Source organism: Cyclopterus lumpus, chromosome 4 (assembly GCF_009769545.1).
Source record: "Cyclopterus lumpus isolate fCycLum1 chromosome 4, fCycLum1.pri, whole genome shotgun sequence".
In the NCBI taxonomy this organism is placed as follows: domain Eukaryota; kingdom Metazoa; phylum Chordata; class Actinopteri; order Perciformes; family Cyclopteridae; genus Cyclopterus; species Cyclopterus lumpus.
In genome coordinates this window covers 21,750,858-21,771,049 of record NC_046969.1, presented here as the reverse complement: position 1 = coordinate 21,771,049, position 20,192 = coordinate 21,750,858, and the positions used below count along the sequence as shown (strand labels likewise).

General features: G+C 46.8%; 1 protein-coding gene across 1 annotated transcript in view; it reads right to left on the bottom strand.

Moving 5' to 3' along the window:
• Window positions 1–1,178: 1,178 nt before the first annotated feature.
• Window positions 1,179–20,192, bottom strand: part of notch2 (notch receptor 2) — a 38,430-nt gene continuing 19,416 nt past the window's right edge. The window contains exons 3-35 of the mRNA XM_034530036.1: window positions 18,035–18,309; window positions 17,404–17,611; window positions 17,180–17,309; window positions 16,584–16,710; window positions 15,695–15,928; window positions 14,612–14,767; window positions 14,326–14,511; window positions 13,720–13,833; window positions 13,469–13,582; window positions 13,064–13,297; window positions 11,919–12,029; window positions 11,553–11,745; window positions 11,239–11,384; window positions 10,984–11,097; window positions 10,765–10,881; window positions 10,439–10,591; window positions 9,942–10,170; window positions 9,484–9,685; window positions 8,663–8,816; window positions 8,304–8,488; window positions 8,044–8,176; window positions 7,633–7,884; window positions 7,415–7,527; window positions 5,859–6,388; window positions 5,411–5,746; window positions 5,138–5,280; window positions 4,826–5,033; window positions 4,372–4,459; window positions 4,091–4,244; window positions 3,659–3,981; window positions 3,325–3,472; window positions 2,912–3,009; window positions 1,179–2,718 (exon numbers count right to left, since the gene is read on the bottom strand). Coding sequence (XP_034385927.1) covers window positions 1,294–2,718; window positions 2,912–3,009; window positions 3,325–3,472; window positions 3,659–3,981; window positions 4,091–4,244; window positions 4,372–4,459; window positions 4,826–5,033; window positions 5,138–5,280; window positions 5,411–5,746; window positions 5,859–6,388; window positions 7,415–7,527; window positions 7,633–7,884; window positions 8,044–8,176; window positions 8,304–8,488; window positions 8,663–8,816; window positions 9,484–9,685; window positions 9,942–10,170; window positions 10,439–10,591; window positions 10,765–10,881; window positions 10,984–11,097; window positions 11,239–11,384; window positions 11,553–11,745; window positions 11,919–12,029; window positions 13,064–13,297; window positions 13,469–13,582; window positions 13,720–13,833; window positions 14,326–14,511; window positions 14,612–14,767; window positions 15,695–15,928; window positions 16,584–16,710; window positions 17,180–17,309; window positions 17,404–17,611; window positions 18,035–18,309 — 7,333 coding nt within the window. The 3' untranslated portion in view covers window positions 1,179–1,293. The remainder of the gene's footprint in view (window positions 2,719–2,911; window positions 3,010–3,324; window positions 3,473–3,658; window positions 3,982–4,090; window positions 4,245–4,371; window positions 4,460–4,825; window positions 5,034–5,137; window positions 5,281–5,410; window positions 5,747–5,858; window positions 6,389–7,414; window positions 7,528–7,632; window positions 7,885–8,043; window positions 8,177–8,303; window positions 8,489–8,662; window positions 8,817–9,483; window positions 9,686–9,941; window positions 10,171–10,438; window positions 10,592–10,764; window positions 10,882–10,983; window positions 11,098–11,238; window positions 11,385–11,552; window positions 11,746–11,918; window positions 12,030–13,063; window positions 13,298–13,468; window positions 13,583–13,719; window positions 13,834–14,325; window positions 14,512–14,611; window positions 14,768–15,694; window positions 15,929–16,583; window positions 16,711–17,179; window positions 17,310–17,403; window positions 17,612–18,034; window positions 18,310–20,192) is intronic.

The window sequence follows — 20,192 nt, the reverse complement described above, 5'->3', positions numbered from 1 at the left end:
CAAAAAAGGCAAAACTGGTTAAATGATTTTGGAAGAGAAAACATTTAGCTAGGAGGCCGTTTAAACGTCAGAAAGCCTCTGTAACATTCAGAATCATTCAAGAAGTGCGACCAGAAGTCATGTAAAAAAAAAAGTCGACATGTCTTTTGCCAAATCGAGCTCAGTAACAACAAGCAGAATGTGTCTATTTACATTTTATCCTACAACATACTAAAAACTAATGTATGTTTTTGCATAAAGTTTGTCAAGCTTAATTAATCCCTCAACAACACATATAGTGGTACTGCGTGGCGAGACGCAGTGTAACGTACACACACACACACACACACAACGTTCTCACCGCTCCGACAGCATGCGAGTACACACACTGCATCCATTGAACTGTTGGCGTGTTCAGACATTTGATGGGAAACACTAATATCTAAATCAATCAATGCAGTAAATACATTTAAATCGTTAGCACAAGTGTAGAGGCCTTTAGTAACAATGTGCGTGCGTGCGTGCGTGTGTGTGTGTGTGTGTGTGTGTGTGTGTGCGTTTCTATATAATCTGTCATTTACTTGATGTTTGTCTTTCTAGTCATGCAACAGCATTTTATAAAATTACCCCTTTAGCACATTAAAAAACAATGCATGATTAAAAATAAACAATAAAGGCAACATCTAGGTAGTTTTGATGATTTATAGAATAGATTGAATGTGACCCATAGTATTAAAAAAAACAAGTAGAGTGAACGGTTGCGACGACGAGTTAGTAATCACATTAAACGACACATACGGCTAACGATTAGCAGAGAGGAGTGACACTGTCCTCCAAAAACAGACGATATCAGTGCAGAAGGTCCTCCGCCTTGTCTCAGTGTTCATCTCAACGGTCGGTTGTTTTCTGATGCAACACCAGCCGGTCGCCATCTGGTCGGCACTTCCTCGTTGATCCCTCAATAAAAAACAGCCAAAAGGCCAAAAAGAAAAGTCTCGACTTCGGCAACGGAGAGCAGAGGACGCTCGGCCGGGATCACGGGATCGATGTGGCGGACAGCTAACGCCATTCTTTTTGGATACTTTTGATGTCGCTGATAATACTCAACGACGCTTTTAGAAACTATGCAAACAGTTTTTTTTTGGTAAGTGCAAAGAGGAGATAAAACATGAAAGGGGAAGTGACCGATTATTATAATGGAGAACAGAAAGAGAATAAACGAGACACGAGAAAAAGCATTGTATGAGTTCACGTGTTGTTATGCAACTACACAGATCCCCAAAGTCAGTCTGTTTATGCTTCCCTCGGGCCGGCCTACGCAAACACCTGCATGTTGCCGAGCTGAGGCTGTTGAGAGGCCTGCTGCATCTGCTGCGACTGCGGCTGCAGCTGAGCCTGCTCTGGAATGTGTGTGTGGCGTGAAGACGGCAGTGCGTGGTGGGGGTTCCCCAGAGGGGTGGGGCTGGTGGTGACGTCAGACCAGTCCGAGTTGGAGTGCGGCGAAGAGGACGACCAAGGGTCCGGGGACTCGGGCGAGGGGGTGAGATACGGGTGCTCGCTGGGTGGGTGGGCAGAGTGGCCCGGGGTGGTGCCCTCTGAGCCAGTGGTGGTGTAACTGTGCTGGGAGGGTGGGGTGGGGTACTTATCCACAGGGCTCTGCATGGGTGGATAGGAGGGTAGCGGCCGAGACTGTCCCTCAATCCCCCCGTGGCTGACGGTGTGGGGGTGCTGCAGGGCGTGGGAGAGCCCGTGCCCCATGCTCATCTGCTCAGGCATCTGGTACATCATACCCTGGGAGCATCGGAGGCGGCCTGGCCCCTGCTGGGAGTGACCCTGATTTTGGCTCTGCCCCTGGGACTGGGTGACCTGTACCTGCCCCGGCTGAGGCTGCTTCAGCATGGCCTGGCTCCCTCCGGGGGCCATCATCTGGAACGTGACAATGGGCGGCAGCTGCTCCCGGCTCATGGTGACGTTCATGGGAGTCAGCATCGGGCCCTGGCTGTGGTGTTGGCCCATGCCCGGGTGAGACCCCCCCATCTGGTGCGACACGAGGCCGAACATGTGGCCGCCGTAGCCGTGCTTGGTCATGCCCACCCAGCCCTGCTGCTGTCCCAGCATGTGGCTGACGGGCGGCAGCATCGGCCTGGAGGTCTGGCTGCTCAGGAGGGGAGGGGAGTTTGCTGTGGTGGAGACGGCGCCGGACACGTCGCCTGTGTACGAGTGCGGCGATTCCAGGGAGTCAACAGGCGACATGGTGACAGAGCTCTCTGGAAGTCCTGCTGCTGCCTTGACGCCATTCGCGTTCCCTCCTGCTGTAACTCCACTTCCTCCCCCAGCAACCACACCCGGCCCCTCTCCTCCAGCCGGCTTCTTTCTTCTCTTTGCCTTCATGTCTTTTAGCTCCTTAGCTCCGCCTCCAACGCCTCCCACCTTCGCCCCACCTCCACCCCTCCTGCTCTTCTTCCCCTGCGGCCCGGGCCGCATGCCGATGAAGCCCACTCCGTTGGGCCCGCACATGTTCCCTCCTCCACCCATGTGGTTCGGGCCATTGTGTGGACTGTGAACCAAATTGTACTGGTCCAGCAGGCGCACGATGTCGTGATGCATGCGTTCTTGAGCGCTGTCGCGGGGCAGCCGATCCAGGTGATCGGTGATGTCGCGGTTGGAGTAGTGGTCGAGGAGAACCTGAGCCGCTTCAAAGCTGCCTTCTCTGGCTGCAAGAAACAGAGGAGTCTCCTCCTGAAGGAAACACAGCAAGCAGCGGGTTTGAATTTAACATGCATCTCTGAAAAACACATTATATAGATGAATTATATACGCGTTTCAGTCGACTTGATACTCTATGACTTAAGTAGTTTTGTGAAGAGTGCATTTTCACTTTCTTTCAAAATGTCATTTTCACCAGCACAAACTAAGTGAACAAAGAACCAACCTTATTGTCCTGCATGTCACGGTTGGCTCCGTTCTTCAAAAGCACGAGTGTCGCCTCCACATTATTAACTGCAGCTGACCAGTGAAGAGCAGATTTGCCTAAAATGTCGGGACGGTGAGAAAAGACAGAGAAGCACATCCGTGTTAAACAGAATGAAATAACTACCAGCTGTTTTCTTCTTCTGACGCTCTTCAAGTCTTCAATGTTACTATCAAAAGTGATTTTAAAAAGGACTGAAGCAAGCATAGCAGTGTCTTAAAGGTTTTACTACAATGAGCACTTGAGCTTGACCTGCTTACCCACGAGCATAATCCCGCAATCCAAATAACGGTGTGCATGATATTCTGTAATTCATACAGTACAAAAATAAGACATTCCCCATGAGGAGCAGTATACATGAAAAGTTTGCCCACCGTGGTCGTCTACAGCATTGATGTCAGCATGGCAGTGGATCAGCTCTTCCACCATGCCCTCCACAGCTAGCCGGGCTGCCAGGACCAGTGGAGTAGTGCCGTCATTCATCCGGGCGTCCAGTTCTGTTGCACGATTACGGATCAGTATCTGAGAAGACGAAGACACAGGCACATGAGATATGATGAAAAAGTACATGAAAAGAAGATGGAATGTAATAACCCGTTCCTTTCGTTTATGATCGCAGTCACTAAGTGTCTAATGACAACGTTGTTTTAGCTGAGCGATATCAAACTCAAAAGTTTAGAACCGATTCTGATGAAACCCTTTTCTCACCTGGAAGACTCCCTGGGCATCAGCCGCCACGGCAGCATGCAGAGGAGTTCTGCCCATGTTGTCATGGGCGTTGGGATCAGCGCCAGCATCCAGCAGTCTCTTGGCAGCGTCGGCCCTGGCGTAGCGGGCAGCCAGATGGAGCGCCGTTTCTCCCGTGCGGTCGGTCTGAGCCATCAAAGAAGCACCCTGAGCGATCAGGTCTGAAATGACACTCGGCCCCGGTTCATCTCCTCCGCTCTCCTCCTCTTCCTCTCCTCCATGCAGGCTGCAGTCCGGGCCTCCACCATTACGCAGCGATGCCAACATCAGTGGGGTGAAGCCATCTGAGAGAAGAAAAAAAAAAAGAAGAAGAGAAAACAATAATATAAAAAAGATGTTCTTGAAGTTGATCAGATTTAGAAGTTTATAAGTCTTTTTTTTTCTTTTTCTCACCAGGTCCCTTGACGTTCACATCCAGACAGTCAGCATCCAGGTCGGCCTGTGGGGGAGTGAGCGAGATGTCAGCAGCCTTGCGATGCTGCAGGGTCCACTCCCTTCGGTCAACACCTCCATCCATAGCAATGGGCAGCAAGGGTTTGTCTTCAGTCTATGAAAAGCAACAAAAACTGAAAAAACTTTCCTCATGGTCCTTACACAATTTAATTTAAACTCCTCCAATCCATCAGCTTTCTTTTTTTTGAACCATTGTTTTTTTCCCCTCTCAATTCACTTACTCTTGATTTCTTGGGTGGGACCTCGTCGTCCAGCCACCTCTGACTCTGAACTCCATCCATCATGGCTTCATCCGGGGTCTTGAAATTCCTGAAATGAAAAAAAGAAAAGTATGCGATATATTAAGCGATAGTAACGTTTCCATTTCATTCCGCTTACATTTATTCCAGGCCACAGCATGTACGCGATGTTCCAGTTACGCTCTGTTTAACACCCAATCAAACAGCAGTATTGATCACTGGGAGCTGGACAGTATAACCAGTCTTCTGCTGATGCATTTGAGCTCTCAGCTACTTAAAGTAAAGTAGCGTACACAAACGTTTCTTAGCAGTAATACTTGTTCACTTTGATCTACATTTCACTCTGGTCTGAATTCCCACACGGTAGCATCATCATATCATATATCTTGTTTTAAATAGTCTCTAACAAAAGCTTTTGGTCTGTATATCCACTCACTTCATGTCAAAGTCATCCTGTCCGACAGGCTCTCTCCTTTTGTCGTTCTTATTGGCCAAGAAGCCATCGGGCAGCCACAGGGCGCCATGTTTGTGCTTCCTCTTGGCTGCTAGCATCCCCAGCACAAGGATCAGGAGAATAATAACCACAGCCACTCCCACCAGGTACATCAGAGGCGTTGGAACTGGCGCGTCAATTCTCGGCTTACCTGGTGGATACAAAAAGAAGTCTAATAACGGTTGTTTTTTTAATTTGATTTAGGTTTTCAACCTGAAAACCAACCATTAACTGTTGAATGCCAGGCATACTTACTGTCAACAGACACCAGAGGGTAAGGCAGTTCATCCTTGATGTGTGCTGCTGCAAGGAATGACGCAGCCTCCTTCGTGTTGGAGAAACAGTCGACCGAGCTCTGGGAACATTCGCGGTTATCGAGTTCCAGGTGCACCACAGATCTGCGCAGATGTGAACATTCAAAGACCGTCAATGACGTGCAGTTTGTTCATTTTAAGCTCCCGAGTATTATAAGAGAGCTTAAAAAAGGAAGAGAACTTATGCGAGAAGCTCATCGTGAACTGTTCTTACCCAATAACCTCCCTCTCCAGCTCCCGCCTGCTTCTGCTCCTCTGTATTTGTAGTACCTGCTCCTCCCCATAGTACGGGTAAACCATTGGCTTCTTATTCTTATCGAGCTTCACTTGCAGGTTGGTGTGCAGCACGGCTCCCAGGGAGCGCAAGAAACCCCTCAGATCTCCCAGCAGCTCCTTAGGCTGCAGCCGGACCACGATGACCAGCATGCCATCTATCACTTTGGCTGGAGTGTCAGTGGAGCAGTCCAGGCCGTCCCAGCCACAAGCCTCCGTGTGGCAGCTCTGGTCACAGATGCCGTTCCCAAAGTGGTCCGCGCAGTACCTGTCGTACCTGGAAACACACAGTACAAGGAGGGGTGGGCTGTTGAGTGATTTGGCTTCAACGTGGACTTTATACGGCAACTGCAACGGCAAATGACAAAATAAAGAGACGGGTCACATACTTGCAGGATGAGGGGGCCTCCTGGCAATCAAAGCTGTCAAAGAGGCACCCGAGGTTGTCGCACTCCTTATCGCAACGTCCATTCTTAAAGAGATCCCAGCAGGGAACACTGGCGGTGCAGTTGACCCAGGGCTGCTTCCAGTTGAGGGAGCAGTCGCCTCCGTCCCAATGACATTCGTGGTTGTTACACTGATTGTCACACACGTTATCCCTCGAATGCTGCTCACACTGCGGATAGGGGCACTCTAGAGTGCGTGATATGACTAGTTTGTTCTCGCAGTACGGTCCCGAGAAGTGCGCGGTACAGTGGCAGCTGTACTGGTACGGGTTGGATGGGTCTTTGATGCAGGTTCCTCCGTTCTGGCAGTTCCATGGACATCTCTGTTCGTTCTCACAGTGTGGTCCGCTGAAGCCCGACTGGCACTGGCAGTACAGGTGGCCCGGTGACTCCACACAGCGACCGCCATTCTGGCAACGTAGCTTCGCACAACTGTAGCCCTCTATTTCGCCACAGTTGAACCCAGTGAAGCCCTATAAAACATAGCATCTTGTTTAAACGCGATACTAATACAGTCAAATTAAATGTACGGCACGGCTACATGTTTGTAATGGGCCAATAAAACGTTGGAGCTGACGTTTAAAGAAACAAACGGCTGGAACTCATTTACATCTAGATTCCACTGCTTGAATACTATACCTGAGCCATGGTGTGGCCCTCTGAAGCAAGCATGAGAAAAAGAGAGGGAGCAAGAAGTTAGTGGAGAGAAAAACAAGAATTTAGGGTGAAGAGATTGATGTTCTAGTAAGAGAGAAAAAGAAACGTCGGCCACCTGTCCACTTTTAGAATCTTCTGAAGTATATCTATGAACATCCTTACTATAAGCAGACAAGATTAATGAAATACATCCAATACCCTTGGAGACTTAAATGAAGATTAAGCATAAAAAAATACACTAAAGATTTTGTGTTCTGTTGAAGACTTTATGGAATTTGGGGGATTGTTTTTACTTTTTTGTAGAAAGAAATCATTATGATGTGTTTAACATAGTTCACAGTAAGCTGTGTTACTTATTAACTTAAGCTGACATGCGCTGTTTGATAGTCCAGTCTGGAGGGACAGACGAATGAGAATATATCAAGAAAATGGAGGAATTGGTATTAATTGGGTTTTTTTGTGCTGAGATATTGTAATTGTAAACACAATCTCTGCAAACCAAGTGTTTTTTTTTCTTGCACCCACTGCCAGCTAAGGTGCTTCTTCTTCTTCTGAGACACACTACTGAGCATCCGGTTCACATTATGAACTCTGAGGCATATGCACCAAAATCCAAACACCATATATTATGGTCTCTTTCAATGGGTCAATCAAGTCCTTAATTTAAAAACAGAAACAGTATAGCATTACACTGATGATGAATAAATTAGAGCGCACGGAAATACAACCAGTTTAAGGCATGTTTGCAAAGAGAAATGAAGAGAAAAGGTGTTATTCAGAAATCAATTGAAACCACTTCCATCTTATGACAGCTGAACAATGGTGGCACTGAAGACACTTACAGGAGCACAGGAGCAGGTGTAGCCATGTACTGAGCTCATGTTCATGGAGCAGGCGCCACCTTTGTGGCACGGTTTAGACAGACACAGATCCACCATGGACTCACAGTGACGACCTGGGAGAGAAATTAACAACTGAAATACTTTGCAGGATTAGCAAAATAATTTAAAATGATTGAAACGGTCAACATAAGTCCCGAGGAGCGCCGATACGAACATACCCGTGTATCCAAGGCGACAGCGGCACTGGTAGTCGTTGACCAGCTGCACGCAGTCGAGGCTGCCGGTGGCGTGGCACGGCCCAGACAGGCATTCATTTAGATCCCCTTCGCAGTGTTCCCCGACGAATCCCGGTGGGCAGGAGCACGAGTAACGGCCCACGCCGTCCACACACTGTCCTCCATTCAGACAGCGAGGTTCAAAGGAGCCGAGCTTGGGGGCGCAGTCATCCTCGTTCAATTCACACTGGAGCCCTGCGGAGCAGCGAACAGACGCGCATCACTCACAGCATCAAATAAAACGTATCATCTGCCCTATAAATATAAACCTGCGTGTGTGTGTGTGTGTGTGTGTGTGTGTGTGTGTGTGTGTGTGTGTGTGTGTGCGTGTACATGTGTGATATGCAGACTTACCATGCGCTCCAGGTGGGCAGGCGCACGTGAAACGGTTGATGAGGTTGATGCAGGTTCCACCATGGAGGCAGGGCCTAGAGTGGCATTCGTCAACATCATACTCACAGTTCACCCCCTGGTAGCCCGGTTTACACTGGAACCAGAGACAGAGGTTAGCTCATTGTGTGCTTTGGGAGCTGCTAGTTCGGTAGTAACGAAACACAAAAGCTTTAAAAACATACAAATCGGCAACAAACACAAACAGCCGAGAATGTACTTACTATGCACTCGTATGTGCCCTGGTAGTCCTTGCATGTAGCTCCGTTGCGACAAGGGTTTGACTGGCACTCGTCCACCATCTCTTCACAGTAGCTGCCCGTGTATCCTGGCTGGCACTGACACCGGTGGGATTTGCCCACATTCACGCACCGCCCAGCGTTCTTGCACACGTTTTCCACCTCCAGACCTACAAGTCATTCGGTAAAGGAGGCACATAGCGTGAATAAAGAATGTGAAAATGGATGCATAAGATAAACTAAATGTGACTATGAATAAGATTTAAAAGTGTGTTTTTTGCTACAATGCGACTTTTCTCTTGTGATGACTCGGCAATACTAAATAACGTGTTGAAGGGCCTCACCCTTCCTGGCGGCAAAGTCCTGGCAGGACATGTTCGGGACGTCACAGTACAGTCCCGTCCATCCCATTTGACAGTGGCAGGTCCAGGAGGTCGATGTCTGAGAGCAGGAGCCGCCGTTGTGACAGCGCACCTGGCTGCACAGGTTCACGAAGTTCTGCAGAAAAACAAGAAGAGAGTGAGTTGCAGTTGGCTGTAAATGTTACACAGACAGGAGGGAACTACTCCACATCCAGCCGCCTTCTTGAGTTAAAGACGTTCAGTTTGGTGCATCTAACGTAACCGACTTTCTTATCCAATATTCCGATTCATAGCAACCAGGCGCAAAGGAAGCTTCTCCAGCGTTCCAGACGGAGGCTTGTTCAGAAGAGTGGTGGATAAACATATGTGTGCCAAAATGTGACGCATGTGATGTATTGTTTGAGAACAGATTAATTGAGGAGATTACCAGAGAAATCATAAAACCTTTATGAATCGTTTAAATATATGTGAGTTTTAGGATTTCTTTGTTTTCCTGTGATCACTTGGTACAACATTAATACAAGTTATGCGTAATCATTAAACGTAATCATTGATATGTAGCCTACAAGTGAACCGAGAAAATTCATTATTTGGATAGCTTATATCAAAAGGAGTACCCTTCCATATTATGTTCTACCCATCAAATAGCTTTCAGTGTTAAATATTAAATAATATAAATATATTTTTTATAATTATTAAATTAATACAAATACATAGCTAAGAACGCTTCCTGTAGGACCCATCTCAGGCACATTACCTGCAGACCCACGCTGTACACTTGCAGAGATGCACGAACACGATACCTGGCAGTTCTGCCCATTGTATCCCACAGGGCAGGTGCAGCGGTAGGCGCCCAGACCATCGGTGCAGGTGCCTCCGTTCTTACAGGGCTGAGAGTCGCACTCGTTCTGCTCGTACTCGCAGAACGTCCCGTAAAAACCAGGACGGCAACGGCAAGAGAAGGCGTTGATGTCGTCAATGCAGGTCCCGTTGTTCAGACAGGAGCTGGAAGGGAGGAGGACAACCAAGTGGTGAGTACAGGGTGTTACATACAAAATCAACAAGGAAACAAACAAAAAATAAATCTACTAATGCCGTACATCTTAATGAGATACACAATCTGCAAGTCCCAATGGCTGATTCACCCTCATATCAGGCCGTCAGATAATTGCAGGAGATGCAGTAGAAATAATCCGGGAGGAATTCGTTGCAGAACAAACATTTACGGTTGTATGGATCTTGCTTCAAACGAACGACTCACCTCTCGGTACATTCGAGGATGTTGCGTTCACACAAGATTCCATCAAAGCCTGGTCGGCACTCGCACACAAAGCTGTTGACGTAGTCCCGGCAGACGGCACCGTTCCTGCACGGCTGGCTGGCGCACTCGTCCACCTCAGTCTCACAACGCTCGCCTTCGAAACCCGGGCGGCAGTCACAGGAGAAGCTCCCGACATCGTCCACACAAGAGCCTCCATTCAGGCACGGGTCTACGGAGGGGAGAGAAGAGAGAGAGGGGAAAGAGGCTTTCAATGAAACAAAAACTTGATTTTACTGAATGAACAAAGTTATCAATACACCAGCAGTCTGGCTGAACAATTGATTTTCCAACTTTGTATAACTCAGGGCACTTTTGTTATGCTTCTTTCCACAAGGGCTTGGGATATCTCCCGGTTCCGATAATATGTCAAAGACTATTTTAAAGTTGCTATATTCCATAAATGCAGAAGTGAGCCTAATGAGGAAAGTGAAACTCACTTGGTGAGCAGTCGTCAATGTCTGTCTGACAGTTGTGTCCGCTGTATCCGGGTTGACATTTACACGTGTAGCTGCCCGGGCTGTTCATGCAACGACCAGTGTTTTTGCAAGGGTTCTTTCTGCATTCGTCAACATCCTCACTGCAGCGTGTACCTACACGATTGTGAAAAAAACAACAACATATTGGCACGGCATCAATCTAACAGTATTACCTAATATCCGATAAGGCTTTGCCCTCAGACACACGGGTCTCACAGTTTCCCTCCGTCTCGACTCACATCCATTCAAACCCGATCAGACGGGACATATCACAGATACACTCGTACCTTGCCAACCAGCGGGACATCGACAGGTGTAGGAGGTGTAGTCCGAAGACGGACGACACACTCCCCTCTCACACGGATGAGAGGCACAGGGAACCTGTTCCACCTCGCAGTGTTTACCTAATTTGACACGGCACACATTTTAAGTATTAAAAGATACTCCGTTGGCTGTCGCTTACTAATAAGTGGATGTGGATATGCTGGAGGTGTGGTACCACTAACCTGTGAATGGAGGACTACATTGGCAGGAATAACTGTTGACTCCATCTATACAAATGCCTTGGTTCAGACAGGGCCCAGATGCACATTCATCTATGTTCTTCTCACAGTTCACACCTAATGAGAGAGGAGGGGGCATTCAACATTTTTTTTAATTTTTTTTTTATTCAGTGACGTTTGCTTTATTGATTGCTAGGTATATATAAAAACATTTTTAAAAAACAGTGCTATAAAATAATAAATAATTAGCATCATTACCTCTGAATCCAGGTTGACACAGACAGGTGTGGCCATTATGTCGGTCCACACAGGTGCCACCATGTTGGCACGGACTGGGCTGGCACTCATCCTTTTCCTGCTCACACTGTTGTCCCACCCAGCCAGCTTCACACTCACAACGATACCTTGACACAAAAGAAAGGCCAGCATAAGTTTAAAATTAGCCACGCAGCAATAATAACAGCACCTGGTTTTTGGGGCCGAAGCTATCGGCCACTGTGTGTGTCTGTGTGTGTGTGTGTGTGTGTGTGTCTGTGTGCGTGTGCCCGAGTAGCAGTATCAGGTGGACGTACCCGTGTTGCTGTTCAATACATTCTCCATGCACACAAGGCTGAGGAGCACAGTGGTCGGTGCCAGAGAGGCACAGGGGGCCGTGGGTGCTCGGCGGGCACAGGCAGAGGAACCCGTTGACCTTGTCCATGCAGGTTCCCCCACTCATACATGGGTTTGAGTTACACTCGTTGATCTCCACATCACATTTAAGTCCTACAAGAGAGAGCAATTCAGAGGGAATTCGTTCTTGATTATCCTGTTGATTTCAGTCACAGCAAACAAATATCAGCCTGCAGTGCGACAAGTATATCGTTGTTGTTATCCTGAAACATTTTATACTGTTATCACATTGACTTTAGGTATTGCGGTATGCGAGCAAAACATACCTGTGTATCCCAGGGCGCACACACATTTGTACTCGTTAATGCCATCGTGGCACTCTCCGTACTCACAGGGGTTGCTCGCACAGTCATCTTCATTGATCTCACAGTTCACCCCTGAGTAGTAAAAAAATATATACATTCATAAAGGGCAACAATAGCCAGGTTATATGCTTCATCATTTTATTTGACTGTGTTCGCTCAGCTTTAAATGCAGCACACGAGTGAAGAGTTGCATAAGAGGAGAAGCAGATCAAGTGGCTGTTGCAGAAATGTGACAGTTAACTCATGTACCACCAGGGGGAGTAAGACGCCATAAAAATGTAGTTCTGTGGGAAGTGAGAAACGTTTACAAAAACGCTTTATTACAGCGGGGGCCCGCTCCAACTCGAGTATGACATCTATCACGAATAACACGAGAGGAAAGTGAGAAAGAACAAGAAAGAGGAAAAGGATGAGTAACAGAAGGACGGAAGTAACAAAGAGAAAACGAGAGCGGGAGAGGAAAAGGGCACATTCAAAGAGGGGAAGCGAAGACATGAAACCAGAAAACGAGACCTGACGGCGGTTTTGGTGAAGTGAGGACAGTGCAGACTTCAGTACCAGGTCTCAGGGTGGTACAACTTACTGAACTGAACCTATTAATCCACAGAGCAACGTGGGTAGCACCCCTCGGCCCAGACATGTGACCGCTATACGCACACAAGTGCTCTGCAGTTTATACATCGAAAGTTACACAGGAAGCTCCAGACGTGGAGGATGGGGGGGGTCTTTACATTCAATTCACGCTCTCAGAAGCACAATAATGTGATCTGGCTCAGACTCTTACATTCGGAGTTCATTGATCCTAAAGTGCCGGGTGATCGAGAACTCGTACAATGTTTTGTGTTTACGGTTCGGTCTGTATGGTTACTACGGCAACCAGATGTCACAAGTGGCACTATGTTTGAGGAGAAAGTGTCTGAAAGTGCTCTCGCACTAAGATACAAAGAGGCTACTGGCTTGTCAGGTGAGAGACTGATGAGAAAGATTAAAAGCTGCACACAAACATCTGATCACAGTTGTACAACTGCTTCAAATGACCCTTTTTCTTTGAAGAATGAATTACAATGAACTTGTCTCACTATAGAGGCAACGATGTCTGTAGCTACCTGTGGTTCCTGGTGGGCAGTTACACTGGTAGGCGTTGACCAGGTCAATGCAGCGTCCTCGGTTCTGGCATGGGTTGCTGTGGCACTCCTGGACCTGGATATTGCAGATGGAACCCGTGTACCCCGGTTGGCACTCACAGGAGAAGGTGGCGATGCCGTCTTTACACACGCCGTGGTGGCACGGCTCTGGTACGCAGTCGTTGATGTTGTCCTCACAAAGTAGACCGTTGAAGCCTGTGGAAGGACATTTTCTCTTAGGAACATGACAAACACTATTGCGTCATGGATCAAGCGACTATTATTTTCTGGGTTAGAAAGGATATGGGTATGTATATTTAGAGCACAGTAGCAGAGCAGGGCCTCCGCATTAGAATAAGGAATAAACATGGGGTCATTCCCGTTTACCTTCAGCACATTCACAATCATATCCGTTGGGCCGGTCGATGCACTTGGCCCCATTTAAACAGGGTGTGCTGGAGCACTCATCGATGTCTATCTGGCACATTTCTCCGCTGAAGCCTGAAAACAGAACGACGTGATGAACATAATAACAGGCGCAGATGTCAAAAGACTTCATGAGCTAATTAATTTTCACTCTGATTGGGTGGAAATCTGAAAGATATACGTGAACATAGCTCCATGTGTGCTCCACTAACCTGCTGGGCATTCGCAGATGAAGCGGCTGACCTGGTCCAGACATTTACCCTGGTTCAGACAGGGCGAGCTGGTGCACTCGTTTATCTCAATCTCACAATGAGTCCCCTCAAATCCTGCATGCATGACGAGAAACAAGTTTGTAAGGATTTCGCAATGGACTTTATGTTTTTAATCCCATTCCATTGCAGTTTCATTTTAACATTGGGTTGTGTCAGCCGCCTCAGCAGACTGTTATCAACTCCACCAAGGAAGTTGTGTTTTTGCTCAATATTGTCCATTTGTTCGCAGGATATCCCAAAGAAATCATAACAGATCTGAATGAGATTAAAAAAGTTACGCCATGGGCCAAGGAATAAATGACAATTTTGTGTAGATCCAAATACAGGTTGCCTATTTTTCAACATTTTATAATTATTTTTTAATGAATCTTTTCTCATACGATTGGTGGAGTGATGTTCTCTTTTAGTGCTCTCTCGCTATAAATAACAAAACTGTAATCCAGAATATGGAAATGCTGCACTTCTTCGAAGCTTATTTAGAATAAAAAGTCTGACAAAACTGGTGAAAATGTAAGATAATATTGTAATTTCTCAAGAAAAACGTACCGGGCATGCAGATGCAGGTGTAGTCCCCGATGCGATCCAGACACGTGCCCTCGTTCTGACAGGGGTTGGAAGCACACTCGTTGACGTCTTGTTCACAGCGCGGCCCGGCGTAACCCCTCACACAGTTACATGTGAAGGAGCCCTCGGTGTTCACACATTGACCCCCGTGCTCGCACGGGTTGGTACCTGCCGATGAAGAGGACATAGGCGTGTTTAGAAAAAAAAAAGCCAAAACAGACGGGCGGGGATACGCGTTAAGTGTGGTTAGGCCGTGTCTATTTCTCACCAATGCTGCATTCGTCTCTGTCGGTGTTGCAGGTGCTGCCCACATATCCAGGTGCACAGTTACAGTTGAACATGCCATTGATGGGGTTGGTGTCACACTGAGAGCCATCCCTGCAGGGGTTACTGATACAGGCGTCATCTCTGTGGCAGAGCAAGCCTGAGAAGAACATTGCGTCGACAAGGAATGAGTAAACTAGACGTGGTGGTGAGTTAATGCCCGACCGATCAACTAATGCAGTCTCGCTGAAATTAGTTCTGCGAATTCTGGGAACAAAATGCAGCCGCATGGTTCACACAAGCTAAAGCATAGTTTGTTTTGCATGAATTCACCACTGTGTTATGCCCTACTTTCTCCTCCTAACGTTTATTGGCGTCTCCTGGCAATTTCAAAACTATTTCTTTTGAAAGACCACGACGGACAATTAAAAAAAATCCAACATTCAGTTAACCTCGACACTGAGTCGGGGCTAACTGATCCAAATGCAAAGAAGTCTTGTCCCCAGAGAATTAAACACACTCAATGCTAATGTGTCACTTGGAGAGGTATATTTTTAAGTCCACATCTAAGAACATGTGACTAACTGGCAGGCTGTAAATTCAAATTTATTCTGTGGTATATAATTTATGTATTTGACGGTTTTAAAATAGATCACATTAAGTGGAAAGAAACAGCTTTGATGAATATAATGAAATGATCTGCTTAGGAAAACATCTATTCAGGTTGGACTTGTTCCACAGAAGTTGGTCCACTGCTATCCAATACTCTTTCAACAGTAAATAATCAAAAGAAAAGTATAAAAAGTTACAAAATATACAGTTTCAAGACCAAAAAACGATTTATTACTCTATGTATTTAATAACTGTTTACGTTTTTTTGTTCTCTTTTTTTTTTCAGTTGTAAACGATATCTAAAAAAGGGAAGTTAGGTACTATAACAGAGTCACAGCAGTTTTGTTTTGACAGCACATTTGTTACATTAAATGTTGATTTGCAGGACGTCAATAAGGCTTGCCCGCTCGACCGAGGCCGTGCAAATATAGCGGAAAGAAAATTTAATAAACCACACGTTGCACTTCTGGCCTACCCGTCTTTCCGTAGGGGCAGAGACAGACGAAAGAGGCAACGCGGTCGATGCACGTGGAGCCCGCGGTGCACGCTGCTGTAGCGCAGTCATCGATGTTTTCAGAGCAGTCGGGTCCACTCCAGCCATTCACGCACACGCAGACGTAGCTGCCAAACAGGTTGCTGCAGGTTCCTCCATTCTGGCAAGTGTTTGGCTGCAGACGACACTCGTCCACGTCTTCAGTGCAGTGCTGACCTGTGGAGAGGCAGGCAGGGCGGACGAGAAGAGGAGGAAATGTAAACATATTCAGTTACATCGCTAAGTCAATACTCCATGTTATACTCCAGCATAACTCAAGGTGTGACCCTCGTGGTTTTTTCCGCTGTGGAGAATAAATAGACCCATTTTAAAAAAAAGATATTTTAGATGCTTCCCGCCTTATTTAAGAAAGCTCCATTTTTTTTGCAGATGTGAAAAATATACAGTACGACTTTATCCACAGTGGGCATTTTTAAACACCCTGCTCACTTTGGCTTTGCTTTGTCTGGTTGGATTAGTGATACATAAACTCAGACAGGCCCAAGGAAGCTGATGTATGCATGTTTGCTTTGTAAACGGAAAGCTCGCGTACGCAACACAACTCTGTTAGCACAGACATGCCTTGAGGGAAGTGCGGGGCGCCGTAGCATGAAGAAAGAAAACGCAGAAGACTGGTAGGAAGTATGATGTCAAAGCAGACAACATGATAGGATCCAATGTGGGTGTTCTCAGCACCCACGTTTACTCCATCTCTTTTACTTAAAAAGTAGAAAAGAATATCTAGACAATTAAGAGGTAAGGACACAAACAATGTGCCGTCGATTTTTGTTTCAAACATGTAAACAAACAATCGAACACACAAATCCCTTACCGGTCCACTCTGGCGGGCACTGGCAGTTGTAGGTGTTGACTCCGTCCATGCAGGTTCCTCCATTGGCACACTGATGACCAGGGCAGTCATCAATGTTGTTCTCACAGTTAGTCCCGTTGAAACCTGGCACAAAGGAATGGGGAAGAACACACACTCAAACACCCACATTGTAGTCTGATATTCTCGAGTGTGCATTAGTATTATGACTTGTATAAACAGCTTGTTTGTGGTTACTTGCTTAACTGTTGCAGATTGACGCTACAGTGTGTCCAACACAACACAACAAACCGGATCAGACTGTTTGCACCTCAAACAACATAATGTAACAATACAGAAAGGCTACATTCATGGAGAGATAAATAACAGTGACACTCGTTTTCTCTTCCTTAATTCAATTGCATTCTCTTAAACTCCCTCTCTCTCTCTCTCGCCAGGCGACGCATTATCTCATATCTCTGTTGGTGTGTGGTGGTTTCACTTTTTTTAACATGGTATTTGTTTAGTTTTTTTCTTGTTCACATTCAGCTTTTAAAAGGAGTAAAACATTTTTTTTTTAAAAAGGGGTGTTTCAGAATGTGAATCCCCCTACGTACCTGAAGGCAGTGGCAAGAGTAGCTGGTTTCAGAGTTCTGGTGGCAGGTGCCCCCATTGAGGCATGGTGAGGGTGAGCAAGGGATGTATGAGCTCTCACAGTGTCTGCCCGTAAACCCTGGGTCACAGGTACACCTGGAGCAACGACAGAGTACATTCCAGTCAGTCTTGTTTGGAGAAGGACATTTTTGCGTATTTCACATTTGGTTATTATAAACTCGATTCTCACTTGTAGGAGCCAGGAGTGTTGACGCAATGACCTTCATTCTGGCATATCGAGGGTGTGACGGCGCATTCGTTTGTGTCATTGAGGCAGCGAGGACCTGTGTAGCCGGCAGGACAGGAGCACGTGTAGCTGCCACCAGACGGAGAGCTGCACATTCCAGCGTTGGCACAGGGACTAGAAAGACAGCTGTCCTCGTGCTCACACTGCGGTCCTGGAAATGACGAGGAAGCAGAGCACTAGTGCTTTAGCTATCCCGTGTGCAGTTCATCAATGTGTCCTCCACCTCTGGAAAATGATGGCTTAGAGAATAGAGGACACCAATATGCAATGACGGATATATTGTTGAGGTTATCTAAAAACACTTGATATCACATGTTGTATTTTATCCGATGGCACTCGCAGCACAAGTAAGATGTGGCAGATGTTGCAGAAACATCTCAATTTGTTGTTTCAATAATGGAACATTCTTTTAAATCACCTTCTGAACCCATTAATCAATCAAGGAGATGCATACTGGCAGACAATTGCGTACCATCAGTAAGTGCAGTAATTCAAGAGAAGATAGCATGAAGAGTTTTGCTTTAACTTATCATTGAGAAGTAAACTCCTGAGAGGTGATTAAACTGCATCTCACCTGTCCATCCTCTGGCACACTCGCACTTGTATTTGTCGAGGGACAGCAGGGTGCAGACGCCCTTGTTGGCACAGGGGTTGTTGGGGTAACACGTGGAGTTCTGGGGGCTTTGGCACTGCTGTCCGGTGTAGCCAAGAGAGCAGGTGCAGGCGGCACTGCCCGGCACAGGTACGCCGGCCAACATGGACACAGAGCAGTTCCCTCCGTTGAGGCAGAAGCCGGGGTGACACGGGTCCTTCTGGTGGCAGTACTCACCCAGAAAGCCCGGTGCACACCTGGACACACACACATGCGCGCGCAGAGAAATCAATGATGGAGCACGCAAATGCACACACACACACGGATATAAACATATCACCCTCTCAATACAGACAATACAGTTGAAAGATGAATTAAACAAAAAAGGAATATATGTGTGTGTCTGCATGTGTGGGGGTGTGTGTGAAAGAGAGTGTGTGCGTGTGTTTGTAAACAAACAAAACAAAAGAGTGCGTTTCAGTCAGGTGCACACACACACTGCCCCACATCAGACAGCAGCATTGAGACCAGAGTCCTGCAGCACACACAGATCAAAGGAACAAATGAGCCAGCGCAGGCAAACACACTAGTGTCTAATGCACAGTGCTGCCACCGCTGTACTGTGATCCAAACAACAGTATGTGGGGAACCGCATTCCCGAAGTAGGAGCATAAGCAATATGTGTGGTTGTGCATTGTTCCATTACTATTAAATGGTTAATGGACTGCATTTATGTTACGCTTTTAAAAGATATACGAAGGAACACACCGACACACCCACACACACACACACACACACACACACACACACACACACACACACACACACACACACACACACACACACACACACGACACACACACACACACCACACACACACACACACACCACACACACACACACACCACACACACACACACACACACACACCACACACACACACACACACACACACACACACACACACACACACACACACACACACACACACACACACACGGCCATGGAGCTGCTTGACAAAGAAGTTGGAGCATTGGGTCTTGCTGAAGGACATTCTGACACGCTGTTAAGATGTGAACCACGAAACCCTACGGTCACTGATATGAGATACTTTTAACCCCCGAGTCGTCGCCCCATAAACCCCGGAACATAAAAAAAAGGGGGAAGCTGAGCTCGGTGAAAAGGGTTGAAACGTGGGGTGAGTGACGGAAAAGAAGAAGTCCAAAAGTAGAAGGATGTGAGGTGGAGTTATATGGAAGTTGTTAACTTAAAAAGCCTGGCAGCAAACTAAAACACAATGAGTGGAAAGCACCAGCAATTCTTTGGGCAACGTAGAAGATGAACAATATTCAACATATAAGTAATGTCATAAAGTCTACAGAACTGTGTCCTCAGTAAAAAGGTGAAGAACTTGCCAGTTGAACAAGCTGCACCGTGTATGACGAAAAGAAAGGCAACTCCATTGAGTTATGACCACATTTGGTCTGCAAATGGCGTCTTGTTTTTCCTCTGCCTATTCATCACGCCTTTCTTTCGATTTCTCTTTTTTCTTCAAAGTGATTTAGCCACATGTCGAGCAGTGGGGAAGATTACACAATGTCCAATAGAGATCTCATCAAAAACAGAGGTCTCTTCATCACTTTCTATTCCTCTGTTTTCCTCAGTCCCTGGCACCACTTCCACTTCTCCTCTGTGTGTGCGCCACCGTGTGTGTTGTGTGTGGTGTGTGTGTGTGTGTGTGTGTTGTGTGTGTGGGGGGGGGGGGGGGGGGGGGGGGGGCACATTGTGTGGCACATGGCTGACACGCTGCTGAGGGACTGTGGGCGACGGAGCGACCTGCTGCCTCTTACACAGGCCTCTAAACCCGCCTCCCTAGAGAAGGCTCAGGTAACAGAATGGTAGAGATACACCCCAGAGTCACACGCACACGCGCCCACACACACACACACACGCAAATGAATACGTCTTTCATAACCATTTCAAATGGATGCCATTTGAGTATCAGAGATTGCTATTATGAGTCAATAAAAACATCAAGACAAAACTGGAATTTTTTAATTGCTTAGGCTTATTCATTGCTATCCATTATTGGCCACCACTCCAAAGAGCAGCTTGAAGATATTCGGTGATGAGCGCGTGG